The following is a 17,332-nucleotide window of genomic DNA, read 5'->3' on the forward strand; positions in this document are numbered from 1 at the left end:
ATTAGAATCGCCTTATAGATATAGTAAGTCCTTAATCTTTTGCTTTAAATACTAAATTATTAACGCAATTTCTAGCAAAAAATATTTCTAAAAAATGTAAGCGCTGTTACGACTTTTGGCATCACGGAAAACTCCTCTTGTCGGAAATTACGTTACATTTTCTTGCTTAGAGCTAAAGGCTTACTACATCTATTGTATATTCGGATTAAATGGTCATACCTTAAGAACACTTTGTTGCAAGCCTTGTTTGTCTCTCGAGACCAAGATATGTTCCGATAAAGGATGCTTGGATCGTTTGCTGCCCTCTACTTCCGCGAGCGTACCGCTGACCTTGTATCTGGCCGCCTCCAAGTACAGTAACATCGAGCGCATCTGCGAAAATAACAGCAATTACACGGTAACTGCGATTGATGAGAGATTAAATTCATAATCAGATAAAATCCGATATCAGAAACGAAGATAGCTTACGTGATGCAATTTGTCCGTCACGTTCTGTGTGCTCTCGTCCGCAGCGAAAGCTGGTGTCTTGATGAAAGCCCGATGCAACGTCTCCAGCCCTTCACGGCCCCGTTTCTCCCTTTCCAAGTCCTGTCTTATCAGATGCAACACCCTCACCAGAGCCTGCTTTCGCCGTTCACGGTTCATCGCGAGCGTGACGTGCTCGGCGTAGAAATCAGGCAACAATTGTTCCGCGTTCGTCGCGTCGTTACTGTCTATTCGGCGTATGAGGTTTTTCAGGATCTCGACGTCCTGCGACACGTTGCAACTGCGCACGGGTGTCTGCAGGCGATCCGCGCTCTGAACATGAGAACGTTTTGTGATCAATCCGGACTCGTAATTTCGTCTCTTACAATGAGCTCGTTAATTGCTAAAAATAACGTCTGATAATTTCGAAATTATAATCTGTGAGTGCCTTAGCAGAAATTGGATTTTGTGAGTGTTTAACCACGAAATAGTAAATTTGTGTCTAACGTTGCTACTAGCTAGTAATGCAACATTTGTTTCTCTTTGTGACTATATAATGGTTGGATTGATAAGTTAGTAGATGAGGTTAAAAGAAATTACAGTTAAGAGATGAAGAATCATAACCAGTTGCCAGACAATAACGTAACGTTCACTTTGGCTTCCTTTTTATAGAATAATATACTCTCAATCTTGATTTGCTACCTCATTTTTAAACGTCAGTGGCGAGTATATAATAGCTAGATTATATATTTTAGAATTGACAGCGCCATCTGTCATATTTGATACGCGATGGCTGGACAACGGCTAGATAACGAAACCGATTTCACATTTCAATGAATGATCAGCCAGAAACGAACTGGTGACGAGCTGGAAAATGTCATTTAGCCTGTACTAGCTAGCTCCCAGTTCTTGGCTCAGCCTGATTAGATACATTTCCGCTCAGGCAGAAGTTCGCTTCACGATGAGCCTTCTCGAGACGAGTTGAATACGCAAAGTATAGTAACGCTCATAATGGAAAGGAAATTTTCCTTCCATCAGGCGACAGGCGTGCAAAACTTTCGCGAAAAGACGGTTCTTGTCTCAATAGTCATCGCAAGATGACTCATCGTAAAACCTCATATTCAACCTCGAGCGTTATAATCAATCTTCCATCGTCGCGTGTGCGACGCGCATTACCTGTTGCAGTCGCGGCGCGAGCGCTTGCAAATGTGCCAGAAACACATTGGCCAAGTCCTTCAAGGCACTCAGCCGCTCCTCCTCGAGCAGCTCCATCTGCTTCGCGCCCTTCCTGACGGTGCCCTCGTACTCCAGTCTGGCCCTCTCGGCCCTCACGCTCACCGTGTAAAACTCCGTGTCGGCTCTACGCGACGAGTCCTCGGCCTTCCTCCGCCTGGTTTCCAGCTTGCTCGCCTCTTTCTCCGTCATGTGATGACTCGACGACTTGGTGTTATTGTTCTGCTGACTCTGACTGATGGTCTGCAGCCGTGCCAAGTCCTGCAGCCTCTCGTTCTCGCGGGCGCACGCGAAGCTGTGCTTCTTGCTCTTGGAGGCGATCCCGCGCCACTCCTGGAGCGCCTTGGACGCTTTGTCCACCGAGTTCTCGATGGACTTCCTCGAGCGGCCCTGCGCCTCCGCGACGCCCACCTGAAACGAGCGCGTCCTTTCGTGAACTCTCTGTGCCGATTCCGGGAAGCGAGATCTCACGATTGATGATCTTGGTGATCTTCGAGATTCGTGATGTTCGGCAATTCTATGCACTCTTGTGTCTCTACATCGAAGATTCTCCTCGCGAAGAGAAAGTCGGCTCGAAACTCGCCGTGAAATACGCGCAGAGGAGAATGGTCGAGACAAGCGGCGATCTTGTGGAAAGTTATTAACTGAACATTTGCAACTTGCTATCTACTCGTCGGTTAAATATGCACGAAGCTAAGTCCTCAAGAGAGTGCATTGTACCGACTCTCACAAGGTACTAGGGGCAACAACTAGGTGGCCGATGAGAGCTAAACCGCAGTTATTTATATATTAACTCTATATGACTCCATATTTTATATCTGTTTAAATATTATTTAAATATAATAATATATATATAATTATACAGAGTGTTATATATACAAGATATACCGTCCAAATTTAAGGAACATGTTTCGGATACAAATTAAAATGATTCGAAATGATTATTCATCTAAAATTTTATCTTTATAAATAGAACAATTTTTTGGAACATTTTTTATTAGAAATGAAAAAAAAACATAAAGATTAAAAGTTTTAGCATATTGTTTATAATACATTTTCTCTACTTCAGTTTACATTAGAAACATGCTCGTTAGGTTTGTACAGTACGTCATGTAACACTCTATATAATAATAATAATAACAATAAAAGATATCTATTATTAAATAAGATATATAATAATATAATAATAATCTTTCTATATATCTTTATTAATATATTTTTTATATTTATCCATTTTTAAGTGTAATTATATTGATATTACGTTGATCAATCAATACGCTGTTATTGGTCGAACAACGCGACAATAAGAAGATTTGCGCTCAAACACGCATTGCCTCTTATCGACTCAATCAATTGTCGCGCTCATAGATAAATCTTCGTTCCAAAGGCGCGACTTCATTAGTCGAGAGTGATACTTCCTACTTTAACGCGGTTTTTTACAACGGTCGCGCCTGGGACCACACGGTGGTTGCGTAAGCGCAATTGCGCGCCGCCTGACGTCACTTTTTCCCTCGAAGCCCCCTCGCGCGCTTTTGCAATACGCGACGCGTAATTATCTGCCGTAAGTCGGACTTACTCGGAGCGGTTTGGCGAGTTGCTCGCTGAGCGCGATGCCCCACACCCTGTGGGCTTCCGCGGCAGCCTCCATCTCCTCGCCGACACACCTCCATGCTTCGTTCACACCTCCGCTACTATTACCACCTGCATTATGAAATACACTCAGAAGACGATCTCTACGCGGCCGTCGTCCAACACCGAAATATCTCATTGGTATCGATAGATACAATAATTACGCGATCGAAGAGAAAATGAAATGAATTCAACTTGGCATTTCAGTTCTGATACTGAGTGTGTTTGTTGAAATTTTCGCGAGTTGAAAATATTGCCGAAAGTAAATGCAGAGAAATGAGAAATGGAAGTTTCTTAGAAGAAACAGAAACGGAAGTTACATGTAGGATTCAATCGGATATCTATCTATGAAGCGACCAAAACTTGCGTGGAACGCTCAAGAACGATCAGCTTGCAACCGCGTATCGCGAGTACCGAACGCGTTAATTTGATAAATTATAGTGGTGGTAAAATTCGCGGAAGTAGAACGCCAATAATTACCTTGATCCTTGGCGCATGCTTTCGTCAGTTTACTGCTGAGCTTGCTCAGTCCTTTGGCGTAAGTGGCTTCTAATTCAGCCCTGAGATCACATTCTCGTATTACTTCCGTGTTTTGGAAAATCGCTCGCATGAGATCGGTAAAAGATGGCACAGATTATAATAAGGTGGCCAAATTATAATACCTTTCGTGAAGAATCGACGCTAGTTCCTTGCAGAAGTCGCCTCCTTGTTTGACGTATCTTCGCACGTCCTCGAAACCGCCTTGTCCTCCCTGCACGCGACAGAAGAATAAATTAGAATGTTGCGCAACGAGACCAGCGGACGATGAGACTGGTTCGTGTTTTGCAGTATACATTACAAGAAGAAAGGAAAAAAAACAAGCGGAACTGTTACAGAGTCCCGTTGCTCCTTCGATTTTTATCAAAATAATCCTAATGTTCGCGCGGAACAGGATGTGGAGGGAATTTGTACGGAGGCAGTGAATAGTAAATAAAACGAGTAAATAAAACTGTATTGACAATTATTGACACTTGACAATTATAGCACAGCGCGCCGGTTATGCCGAGTCGCTGACGAAACATTGTTTCAAATTGCGCGGTACCACGACTTGATTTCCGATTCACGAGGCAATATTCGCGCGCGGCTTTGAATTGACGCGAAAGGCAGAATCACCGTTGTGATTCGCGCAACAATAGAACGCACTGTGTTGAAGCTACGAAATCTTCCCCCGAAGCTATTACACGTTGAGATTCACTCGGTATGCGGACGTCGAAAATTTCACGAGAGAAAGCTTACAGTGCGCAATACGAGTAAAATTCAAAGCGGGGTAAAGTCAACAATAAAAAAAATCATAAAATGCGAAATAAACACTGATTTCTACGTAATTTTGATTTTTGACGAGCAAGGGGAGATAAAGGACGATGATAAAAAAATCATTTATGGTAACATGCGACTGTAATGACATTAATTATCGGTTTCTCCTTTCATTGTCTCACGTTAATTATCGTATATTATCGACTTCCGATAGTTATCGATCGTGAAGAGACGTTCAGACGATGTCCCGGAAGGAACTGCCAGCTCACGTCGTCTTCGAAAGAGACAAAAATCTGAGCCTCGTTCGGCTCCACGCTTGAATACACACTCGGCCCTCGAGGGAAACGCATGAAATAGCGGTAACCACGCATCGCGGCTCACCAGATGCAACACTAGCGCTGAATTATACGATACCTTCTTTCATGCGGCCACACTAAGGCGACCCATGTTCTCGACCACGTGCTTTGCTCACGATCGGAATTCGGTAAACAACAGGTACACAGTGTTTGCAGATGTGCAAGAACCATGTACTGTTGCTAGGCGCTTCAATTCTTCAACGGCAGAAAGCAGAATTCCACGACGATTCGACTGTGACTTCGTGAAGGAAGTGCAAAGAAAATGGAAAGAGACAGATTCAAAATTGAAATCTCGCGAAAATGTAATCAAAATCGAGGAATTACTTCAGAAATATCATTGAGATTGAAGAAAAATTATTTTGAGAAATATCAATGAGAAAGATAAAGAGGGAAAATATAAGTGCAATAAGGCCACGGTGCTTGTTGAATGTATGCAACTGTAACGCGAGATTTCTTGTAATACCCGCCGCTTATTATCGTCTCTGTTAACATTTTTCTGTCATTAGAGCAGATGGGTTGCGTTAGTCGCGGTAGAAGACCAGTGCATGTCATTATCCACTTCATCTAGTCATTCGCCTCATTGCTGTTATGTGTTCACTTAGCTTTCTCGTATACTTGTTGCGCGAGATTATCGCAAACGGTACTTACAAAGCTGCACGAACGGTACTAATATTTTGTTTATAAAGCACGTCGGTTATGCAAACGCGATCGCTCGAATTACGGAAAGTATTATCGATCCATAAAGGAGCCAGACCTCACATCTTGAACTAAACATTCTCTTTATTCCTTCAAGAAAAAAATTCTACATTCCATTTTTAAGATAAATAAAATTCAAGCGAATCAATAAATAAATTCTAGAGTTGTTTGTTTCAAATATATAAATATTATAATAAAATAAAATAACAAACAGATGTATTTAATCCTCTTAAAGGGAATGTCTCATCCGAATATCTTGCATTTTAGAATCAGCGAACTCTAATTAATGAATTATTACGCCTCATAAAGAAAGAGCGAATACTTTAACAAAAATATGTTCATTTAGTACTTACGAGAAACGCTTTAGACTACAAATGAATCGCAAATTGGTGTTATTGTTCCTGTTTGGTTCTTCTGTTTCGCCGTAAAAGCGATGTGAAAGCCGGCATCGCGAACCCGTAAAATTAGCAATTAAGAACAACGATGTTAAAAGGCGGCGGACCGGTTCGTCTGGTAATTGGGCTCGCAAAATTTTGACGAAGAGATCACATCATCACGTCGCGAGAGCGGAATAACTATCGACCCTCCCACCACGATTCGCTAGAAATTACACACCCAGAACAAGTACAAGTAAAGCACACGAGTGTTACTCGAACACGCGTTACCAAACCCTTTTGTATTTTAATGCGGCCGCGCCTGCGGCCGATGACGTCTCGATTACGTCGGATCCTCCCGGGGGAAAGGAAGCTCCTTTTTCCACTAGGAAGCCATCATCTCAGGAAGCCAACGGAACGATAAAATCGCGGGACACCGATTATAATGGAAAGCCCCCTCTGCCCCTCCCCTTCCTTTGTCCAATCGCGGCAGAAATGTTCCCGCGGCTATCGGATGGCGCTCTTTCTTTTTCGTTAGCGGCGCGTTCGTTGACTGGCGCTTGAGATTCGGATTAAAGTTTAATCACGACCCGAGGCGATCGTAGGTGAAAGTGAGTATTAACTCGATGGGTTTCTGCGAAGGGAGGCGGGGAGAGCTGCGTGGTAATTAGTACGACTCGGATGTGCACGGACGAATTAGGTGAAATTGTTATTTGCGAATTTGCGATTGCGAGAGCCAGCTGCCTTTCTGCGCAGCTAATGGAGCGTGACGTGTTAAGTGCGATCGGCGATTGTCAGTGGGACGAATTTCCGTCTTGGTCTTTTACATCGGTAATAGATCGCGAATCGTAGGTGGATGCGAATCGTAAGAAGCCCGAGACGCTGGTGAATTAACCAGCGTGTGTGTGTATTTGTAAATTCTTACTTAGTACTTACTTAGTACTTAAAAGCTTATAGTAGATAGCTTATGTGGGAAAGATATAAGGTATATTTCACAAAAATAAGGCTTATTTCTGTCAAATAAGCCTTATATCTCACAAATAAATGTAAATAATTTTAAATACTTCTTTCTCAGTGCGAGGACATTGATGTCCTCGTGACATCAATACCACATATAAATTTTTAAGTATTTTTTTCTCTATACGCTTCGCGATGTGAACAGAAAAGATTGTACGTTCTTTATCTCTCTCGATTGTTTTCAAGGATTAATTATACGACAAGTGTTATATATGTATTCTGTTAAGATAACGTTACCTCGAAGTAGTGGATTTATCCGTAATTTCATTCCGCGTGGTAATATCCTTTTCACACATCTTTACGACAGTCTTTGCTAAGAAACTATTTTCACAAAAAGCAATACCACATTGAAAAAAGTACCGTGCAAGTAATATTTACTTAATTCAGGTAAAATGGTTATATTAATATTCCTTGGCAAATATTTACTAGAAGCAGAAATTAACTATAATACAATAACTAATAATACAATAACTATATACAATATGATATACTTCTTCGTGCAAGTAAACATTCACTCGTACGTGTTAAAATAATTGCGATACGTATTAAATTTAAAAAATCGAGAATATGAGAATTCATTTTTAGAAAATATTTACTCGATAGAAAAATCTAAATTCAAAACCACTAAGTTTTTCTAATGGAACAGAAATACACGGAAACAGTATTGTAATAAAAATTATAACACAAGTTTTGTAATGTTGGGCCATACCGGAATTATAACTGAAATTATGATGTATATTGTCGTCTTTAGTGATATACTTCATTGTACACATCACTAAAGATTGCAACACACATCATAATTTCAGTCATAATTCCGGTATGGTCCAACATTACAAAATTTGTGTGTGTGTATGTGTGTACGTGCGTGCGTGCGTGCGCGCGCGTATGTGTTTGTGCGTGTGTATGTGTGGTAATTTCTATTAGAATATTTTCTCGATGTACTACATAATTCTAGTAAATATTCAAGTTTAGAATTATTTTACAGTTATATTCAATAATTATATTCATTTACAGATTAAGATATTACTGCGTTCACGTATTCACTGCAAGCCATTAAAATATAAGCTGTGTTCGGGGAACACGCTATCAGCTCTAACGCGTCGTTTTATTTTTGTCTCTCATTAGATATACGACAAAGATAGGATGATTCGTTAACGCTGATCAGCGTTAAAAGCTCCGAATGCACCCTTAAATTGATAAGAATATTAATTTCTGCCATTTCTTTCCTTTTTTTCTGTGCACGCCTTCGAAAATCTGAAGATAAAGATGAACAACGCAAAACAAATTCTTCCCTCACCTTTCCGCAAACCATGGTATATGTCACATTGCAAAACGCTATTCTTCATTGTTTTACATAATTCGCCAATTTCTCGCGTTCGCGGAGATACTTCTGGGCGGGTAAGTTACATCGCTGCAGACACGACATTTGATCATCGTGCGTAATCAGATTATGTAATATCGGAATGCAGCGTGATACTGGTCAACGACGATATTACATTTCCGTCATCCGCATGTCTGCATACAGTCACGATTAAGGCGCGTAAACGTTACGTAAGACGCTAAAAAGTCGCGCCGACAAAGTCGTAGAGCGAACCGGGAACAAAGTTCGGATTTCCATTACGACACCTCCCCTGGCTTCACGGCTTGTACGACTAATCGATATGACACCCACGCGTCGTTTCTCGTCGAGCTTGCGAACGGTACGACAACGAGGAGCGTCTTCGTGCCGTCTATGAACGTTGTACGACAGCCTCCTACACTGATAGAAAATTATAGTTAGTTTTGACGTCATACACATCTTTTAATCGCAAAAATAATCGGGAGAACCGTTTTTCCAGTAAAAGTTATTATAATGTCAATGATAATAATAACCTTACATGCATGTTGCTGCTACTGTAAAATATGTTTGACGTCGATACTAACTATAATTTTCTATCAGTGTACGTTAAAAAATTGATTGTTGTTATAGCCAATAATCAAAGAAAACAGGGAAGAAAAACTCTGTATATCAAATTCAAATTCATAAACTTGGAGTTTATCTAATAAAAGTGTGACCAAGCAAACGTCTATTTGGAAAACTTTTAAATGAGTATGTAAAAGAACTCTTCCTTTACAACGCATTATACAGAGATTCTCAGTTATTGTTTTGACTTCTACTAGAGAACTACGTATTTAACGATGAGTACCGAAATGTAGAGCAGATTGGGTCAAATCGGATCACAGGACGAATCGCATCAATACAAGCTTTAAGACAGACTTTAACACAGTTAATTTTTTATTTCAAACGAGTGTGAGGAAAGCATACGCGGGTGACTGGATAAAACGTTTTAACAAAAAAACTAACTACAACTGTCTTAAAGTTTACTTTGATCCGATTCTCTCTGTGACCCAATTCGCCTCGGCTCACTCTGCGGAGAATTTGAGTGTCAAGAAGACAATGACCCAAAACATTAGAGTCGTTTTTGCTCCAAATGGAAAGAAGAAAATAACCTCGAAACGCTAGAGTGGCCATCACAGTTTCAGACTCAAGTTCAATTAAAAATAGAAATCTGGACATTAATGAAGATGAAGCTGCGTGGAAGAAATGTGTACATGATGAAATAGATTTGTTCAATATAGCAATCCTCATCTCGAGAGTATGCGCTGAGAAAAAAATATAGTTATTTTCGGGGACAACAATATTTCATTTCAACCATAAAATTAAGAGAATTATTTTTTTAATAAGTGTTACTATATTGCCAGTGATAATAACTTTGCTTTGCAACACGTTATCACTACTATAAAATATGGTTTATACCGAAAATAACTATAATTTTCTATCAGTGTGAACGTGCAGTACATACGTAGTTTCTTTCATTTTTTATAATAGTTTGAAAATTATATGGTCATGCTCTAATGAAACAAACTGTACAAATTTATGTCTTTTTTTATAGATGGCGATCGCGCAACGACAGTTGGGCTTCGCGGGAAAATACCGTGTCGCGAACTTCATGGCCAGCCGGTTATCTGACTGGCCTCACGCTCGATTTCGAGTAATCGCGGCTTCGCGCAATGCTCGTCCGAGTAATCCTCTTATCGCTCTGCTTTATGAATTTATTCTATTTCGTCGTTTATCTCAGCGCGATACACGCGCCCGATACACCGCGGAATAGTGCGATTTCGCGTTCAATTTCACCGAATATGCTTCCACCGTGCGATGATCGTGCGATTTCGCGACGATCATTGTCGGAGAGTCGATAATCCCGATAAGATACGCGCAAGTGTTCCAATTTGATGGTCCGTATTCGTAAGTGTCGTGCAAAGTACACGAGGATCACTTTGCGATATGCTAATTCCCTTAGTGAATCATACCGTGTATTTATTTTTTAATCTGCGTAACAAGGTAGACGCGGAATATTACATATGCCAGAGATGAGTCACATATGTACACACATACATATCAGTCTTTAAAAGTGTGAATAATTTTATATGTTAATTAACAGCGACCCGCTTTTTAAATGAGCGGACAGAGCCATCGCGGAGACTTCGCAAACGTATTCGAAACCGCGCGGTGAACATTTAACGCGAGGGAAGAGCAAAGGGGTGAGGAGGGAGAGGAATAGAGCGGAGTTCTTTCTCATTTGCGGTAGAAAACGATAAGAGCTACGCGGGACACGAAAGTGTCTCGCCCGTTAAAATAAATAAGTAACCCCAGTAGTTCCGCAACGTCGCCTTTGGAGCTACATCACACTGGATTTATGAAGTTGTCGTAAAGAAAAAGGGGGGGGGGNAGAGAGAGAAAAACACGATCCGGCGTAATAATCGATATAGTTCGCCGTCGATCGTGCGAGGTGGGACATCTGAAGCGGACATGGTCTATTTGTAAAACGGCGGCTAACAAAGTGACGGAGCAACTTTCTATGGACTCGGTCTGAATTCTACCGAAAGTGGACTTGCCCCACGTTTCCATTCTCAGGTCTGCTTCTGCGGGTGTTAACGTAATATCGCGATCGTGAACGTTTAGGCCTTATCGTGTCTCGCTCGAGCAGCCACGACGACGGCTACCGGTGCGCGTGTGTGTGTCCATCCAACCGGCTGAAACTCGGAAGATTTCTAATTCGATTATATATCGAGCGTGTCCGCGCAGAACGCGTCGCGTAATTCTTCGCCGTGTCGCGAAAGATCGGCGAGGGCGGCGGCGGCGGCGGTGTGGTGCCTCGCGATAAACGACGTTAAACCGGGTGCCGGAGTATGCCGGGGACTAACGACGGATTTATGCAAAAATGACGCGCGTTTCTACGGTTCTCGCTGCGGCGAAAGTTGAAATCCCACTCGCGGATTAATGAAATGTCACGAAAATAGGCTGAGCCGTCGCCGGTTCACCCAGAAGCCGCCGCCCCGTCGTTCTTTTCACGTTCCAATGAAATTCGCCCGGGATAATGGTTATCACGTGAACCCGCCGGATCCGCTTCGGCAGCGTATCCTTTTCTCTGAGAAAAACATACAACGCGCGAAACCGTGCCGGACCGACGGCGGTGCGATTAAGTGCGTAATCAATGGCAGCGGCTCGAACGGCAGATTCGCCTCGCGACCGTGTAATTAAGCGGCTAACCGGATCCCTCGTTCGTTAGTATGATAGCGTGTAATCCCACGGAGCGCGTGTCTAATGTAGCACGTGTGTAAACCAACGTATCAAATCTTTTACCATCTTCTTCCGAGTAGTGCTTCTTCAGATACCCTCGAGAAAGGAAATGGAGACTCCCTTTACCTTCTTTCTTGTTTTGCTTCGCACGGAATACAGTCTTCAAATTCGAACACGACAAACTGCGCTCGTTGTTACGAATGGTATTATTTATTATCCACTGGGGTGGAGGGGGGGGAGGGGGAACAACGATAAGACAAAATAAAAGTAACGGTCGAAGTAAAATAAAAGACAAAATAAAAGTCGACTTATTTATACGAATGTTTGCTGTACCGATTCGGATGGTGCGGATTTAAAAGGTTAATCGATACGTCTATTGCGGCACGCCGATGACGACAACAAGGAACGGGCGTGTACCTGCAACAGGTGGTTTATTTCCACTCGCCTATCCCGCAATGAGCAGGTGCACGGCCAGTCAACGACCAGTCGATGACCATTGAATCCACGTTTGTCACGATGCGGACGGTATAAAGTGGCCTATTTTTAAAATGTTACCACACGACACACTCTGCCCGCTGTTGATCCCCTCCGTTTAATCGCGATGAAATTAAAGGGCTTGTTCACAGTAGGCTATCATCTATCATTCACCGATGCCTCTGACTCCGATGACTTTTCGGTGGTGTTGCTTTCGATGAGTGATGAAAATTTTACTCTGACGTCCGCTTTAGCGCGAGTCCTAATAAAAGTGTCGATTTATCTTCCTTTTTTTTGCCCCCCTCGTCTTCTCGAAGCTTATGAATCCGATTATTCGCCGGCGAATTTATCTTATTCGAGACGCCGATAAAAGCGTCGGCTGAAATTTATATATGACACGGCGATTATAAAGCGAGCCACGCTCGCATTAATTCAAACGTGTCGGCCGCTTAATGCGGATGATTCTCCTCACTTCCTCGCTAGGTTAATAGGAGACAACGCGTGCGAATTTCCGAATGGGACTTCCCCTTTTATCTCGCCGTATCGGGGGACCTATCTACATTTATCGCTAAACAAAGAAACTTTCATCGCCACGAGTGCACGTCTGTGTGTGCCGCGCGGTCATTAACTCGTTAATCTCGTCGTCGTTTTGTAATTCGTTATTGAATACCGAAATGATGATACACGATGGAGTGGGCATTTTGACGAGCTATTGAAATCTGATAAATATTCGCTAATTCGATCCGAATGAAATACGAGGTGTCTGAAAACGTACCGGAAATATTTCAAGGGCCAGTTTGGGAATATATTTCGAGTCAAAAAGTCTATATAAACATAGTTGCCAAGTTATTGTTTATTTCACAATTTAACTTTCCAGTACCTGCGCTCAAAAGTTTATAGGGAAATATCATTGCGTGCGGACTTCCAGTCCGCGCGCAGGTACTGAAAGATGAAGTGGCCAAAATATAAGTTGAATAGTTTATTAAATAAACAAGTGTTTTTATAGGAAATCCTATTAAGAACGCAATAGCTACTTCTACGACGTACGGTTATCGTGTATCGAGCACAATGCTGACAACTTTAAACATTTCTCGCAAACAAAATAAACAAAATGTATAAGAACACTTCTTTATTTAGTAAATCCTATTCAATTCAAACGTTGGCCACTTAAATTATGAAATAAACAATAACTTGGCAACGATTAAGTTTAGGACGTATGTTTATATAGACTTTTTGACTCGAAATACATTTCCAAATTGATTCTTGAAATATTCCCGACACGTTTTCAGACATCCCCTGTATGTCGTCTGCAAGATTTCAATTTAAGAATGTTACGTGCAAAACTGTTTAAAGCCGCGGCAGGAATGTGTTTGCCAACTCAAGTTTCGTTTGGAAGAAACGAAATATCGTGACGTTGTGAATCGGTCAGAGAAATATCCTTTGCGTTCCCATTGCCGATCTCCAAGAGAGTTCATTCAAGATTCAAAATACGCGCACAAAGTACATATCTCATCTCTAATGGCTGGAAAATTGAGTTAATCTGAACCGCTTGATCGCGCGTTTGCGTTGTTATTGAAAATGTATATACGCTAAACACGACTATTATCCCCGTTTCTCTGTGTTCCACGCATAAACGCGCGAACCTCGGGCGATCGTTACAACGCGAAATCGTAAAACAGCGACGCTACTCTTCGCGTTAACACACGAGTTAACTCTACACTCTCGCAGGCCGCGCACACCGTCGGAATATTTAACGAATCGCTCCTTTCCCTTTTACTGACAATACTTCCTCCGTTTTAACTTAGCGCAGAGAAATCGCAGAGGTCGCGAAGACACAAACCGTGTCTGTTGGTCGTTGGCGCGCATGCACGTCTCGCGCGCCAACGACACTTTCCAGCGCGCTTAATTTCGCGTACGTCGACGAAATATCTGAATAGAATCTCTCTCTCTCTCTCTCTCTCTTCTTCTCTCACTTCCTTTCCCTCATCATCGCGCGCCTCATGTATTCGCTTTTCCGCAATTCTGCGAAAGCGTTGCGTCAAACGGCACTGCGCAAAGGACGCGGATGAAGATGCAATCGCGAGCAAGGACGACATGATATTTCGCCAGTAACCGGTAATTTGCCATAAAGTGATCGATAATTGCAGTCGGAGACTGAGCGTTACTCAATTGTTACCTACAATTCTACATGAGCGGATAAAAAAAAAGTGAACGTGTCAATCTGTCTATTCAACTCGGACGAGAGCTGATGAAATTCACCCGTCAATCTTGTTTACGCACCCGATGGCGCTCTACGTCCTTGACGAATCGTATGTTCCCGACGTAATTGCGGAAAAAGTGCGCGGAGAGAAACTCAATGAGCCCCACCGCTGCGCTGTCGAAGAAACTCGCGGTCGCAAATGCGAGTCCAGCGAGTCAAGGTGCAGCGCGCGATCTTTTCCCGTTCATCAGGGCCGCGCGTGCCTAAACGCACTCATGCGCGCGCGCGCGTACTCGACGATCCTCGGGACTCGCGAGAGGAAGGCGGTCAAGCCCGGGCTGTGTGTAGGCGCGCACATCGCGGTAAGTACATGTGCACACACGTGTGCGAAACAAAGTCGGCTATTTTCTCCGCGCAACTTTCCCACACTTTCCATGCTTTGGCTCCTCCGCGGCGCTTCGAGGCATGCTCGTGCCCGGCTTAGCGCCATTTCTCCCGGACAGTCGATAAATCTCACGATCGGACGATCGGTCGATGTAAAATTTCGACGCTCGCGACGTGGGGAAAGCAGCCGCGAGCTGGAAAACGGCGAGCAGTATTCCCGACGCACGATTCGAACCCGCTCGAGAACGTGGTAAGTCATTCACGGATCGTCCGCTTCGTGGCGATTGCATCGGTTGATATTTTTTTTTAAACACCGGAGGAACTTTTGGAATCTTTACGAACGTATGCTGAGAAAAAGATATCTTCAAATTTAAGAAATCTTATTGCATCCAAACAAATTTCACCATTGGCATGCTCCGAAGAAACTAATGTTTCGATTAATACGTACGATTGTTAGACTTTTCGATGAATATGTATCTTTATCTTAAATAAAAAATTTGTTTGAAACGAAAGATAACTTTCTTATAAAGAAATCATTTGTTTCATTTTACATATTTATTGTAACCGAATAATATTTTATTTGGTTAAAAGATATTATTTCAAATAATAGCGTTCTTTCTGTTAAATGATAGTTTTCTTGAATGAGACAGTAACATTTTTACTCAAATAAATAATATTTCATATAAGCAAATATGTTGTTTCTGTGAAACAAATTTTAGTCAAATAAATAGAAATATTAAATCTAAAGAAACCTTTTTCTCTGGGTACGTCCAATAAGAGCTAAACGCTGGTTCACGGTGCATAGAAAAAAAATTAGTATCAAAATTTAAGATTCATATTTTCATATATAAGCAAGAATATATAATCTTATATGAAGATAAAATTTGCTTGCACATGAAAAAATTCTATACAGTTTCATTAAGAATATCATATTCTTGTTCCCTAGCAGAAATGTATGCACTTTTCCTACATATCCATCTAATTACTGTCTAGTATTAATTCATTCATGCATTCTCATTAGTTGTAACAATACTGTGTAGGAAATGAACAAGAACTTGATAGAGTTTTATTTAATGGCTGAAACAGTTTTTCTGATAAAAATGTGCGCAGTTTATATAAACACCAGTCCAGTTATTGTCCAGTGTTGATCAATTGAATAGTTTTCTCGTCCATTTATCGTTCTGTTTTCGTTCAGTAAAAGGGTTCAGATTTTCGTGTGCAATAATTGCAGGAAAAGCGTTATATCTATGATCCGGATCCCATTATTAGTTTCACTCTTCAGTTACTAGACAGAAAGTAAATCATTTTCCAATAATTGCTCCACAAATGCATTAAATTTCTACCACGGCTATTCAAGAATAATTTTTATGAATTGAGAGGGGAAGATACTGGATAGAAAGAACGATATCTTCAAAGTGATACAATTCTTAGTCTTTGCAACATAACGTTGCGTTGAAGAATATCGTTACCAAATAAATCGTGAATATAGAATTCGCAGATAATGTTTGCCGAGAGCATAACTAGCACTCAATGTTCCGCCGAGTTACGTGCGTGACCAATCCATACCTGAGAGCGCAGCACGGCGACTTTTGATCCAGCGAGACGACAAGAAGCGTTTCCGACAGCGCGAGAAAACTCTTTAATAGCGAAAGCGAATGCCGACGCAAGAAATGTCGTCGATAAGAAGACGGCGTTCGGCAAAAAGACTTTCGCAACGAAAGAGCGTGCCGCGAAAAAAGCGCGTTCGGTTTCTATGGGTCGTGTGTTGCTGATTTATCGCGCGTGCATCTCGTAAAGTCTGCGGCCGGAATGACCACCCGGCTCGCATTGGATGCGAAATCACCGTGGAAACACGACAATCGTACGCGAACGCATCACGATGATGGGCGATAAAAATAGAAGTGCGTTCGTGGCCTGCCGGAAGATCTATCCGGGATAAGGAGTTCCTTAATCATGTACAAGTAATGGAGACTCAAATGCCGTTCTTTATCTTGAGCCGAAAGCTTTCGAGAATTCAGTAGATAATGCATTCCACGCGCGATGTGTAATATCCTGATGTCATTACTATAATTAACAAATTACGAGGCTTTCCGCATATTTTATTACGCGAACATCCGGCTGCCTCACTCGGAAGAAAATGAAACTTAAAAGATCATGTTACTTTGAGAGAATCAATGATACAAATTGATCAGTCAATTGATTGAAAACATCGTAATGAAAATTACCACATTTTTTCATGCTGGACCATACCGGAATTATGACTGAAATTATTATGTGTGTTGTAATTTTTAGTGATGTATTTCGTTGCATCATTATAGATTACAGCACATGTAACATTATGTAATTCCAGTTATAATTCCAGTATGGTCCAGCGTTACAAAACTTCGTCGTAATTTATTACAATATTTTCTCCGTGTGCGTGTTATATCCCCTGGGCGCTTTCACGCGACGAGGTAAATCGCGCGAGAGCGAGGAAAAGAGCTAATATTGACTGAGGTACCCTCGACAGGACACGGTTTAAGAACGATTCGGCATTTTGCAACAAATTTCCGTTCCCCTTAGAATTCGCGGGGCGGCCGTAAGTTTTACG

General features: G+C 41.9%; 1 protein-coding gene across 7 annotated transcripts in view; it reads right to left on the reverse strand.

Moving 5' to 3' along the window:
* LOC106748852 overlaps positions 1-17,332 on the reverse strand; it is a 28,314-nt gene that overhangs the window by 1,778 nt on the left and 9,204 nt on the right. For all 7 annotated transcript variants that reach the window (XM_014627747.1, XM_014627744.1, XM_014627743.1 and 4 more), the window contains 6 exons: positions 3,990-4,078; positions 3,808-3,887; positions 3,275-3,399; positions 1,642-2,109; positions 469-798; positions 220-372 (listed from right to left, as the gene is read on the reverse strand). In XM_014627747.1, the coding sequence (XP_014483233.1) occupies positions 220-372; positions 469-798; positions 1,642-2,109; positions 3,275-3,399; positions 3,808-3,887; positions 3,990-4,078 (1,245 nt within the window). The remainder of the gene's footprint in view (positions 1-219; positions 373-468; positions 799-1,641; positions 2,110-3,274; positions 3,400-3,807; positions 3,888-3,989; positions 4,079-17,332) is intronic.

The sequence above is a fragment of the Dinoponera quadriceps genome, unplaced genomic scaffold (assembly GCF_001313825.1).
Source record: "Dinoponera quadriceps isolate SergipeBrazil2010 unplaced genomic scaffold, ASM131382v1 scaffold1889, whole genome shotgun sequence".
Taxonomy (NCBI): domain Eukaryota; kingdom Metazoa; phylum Arthropoda; class Insecta; order Hymenoptera; family Formicidae; genus Dinoponera; species Dinoponera quadriceps.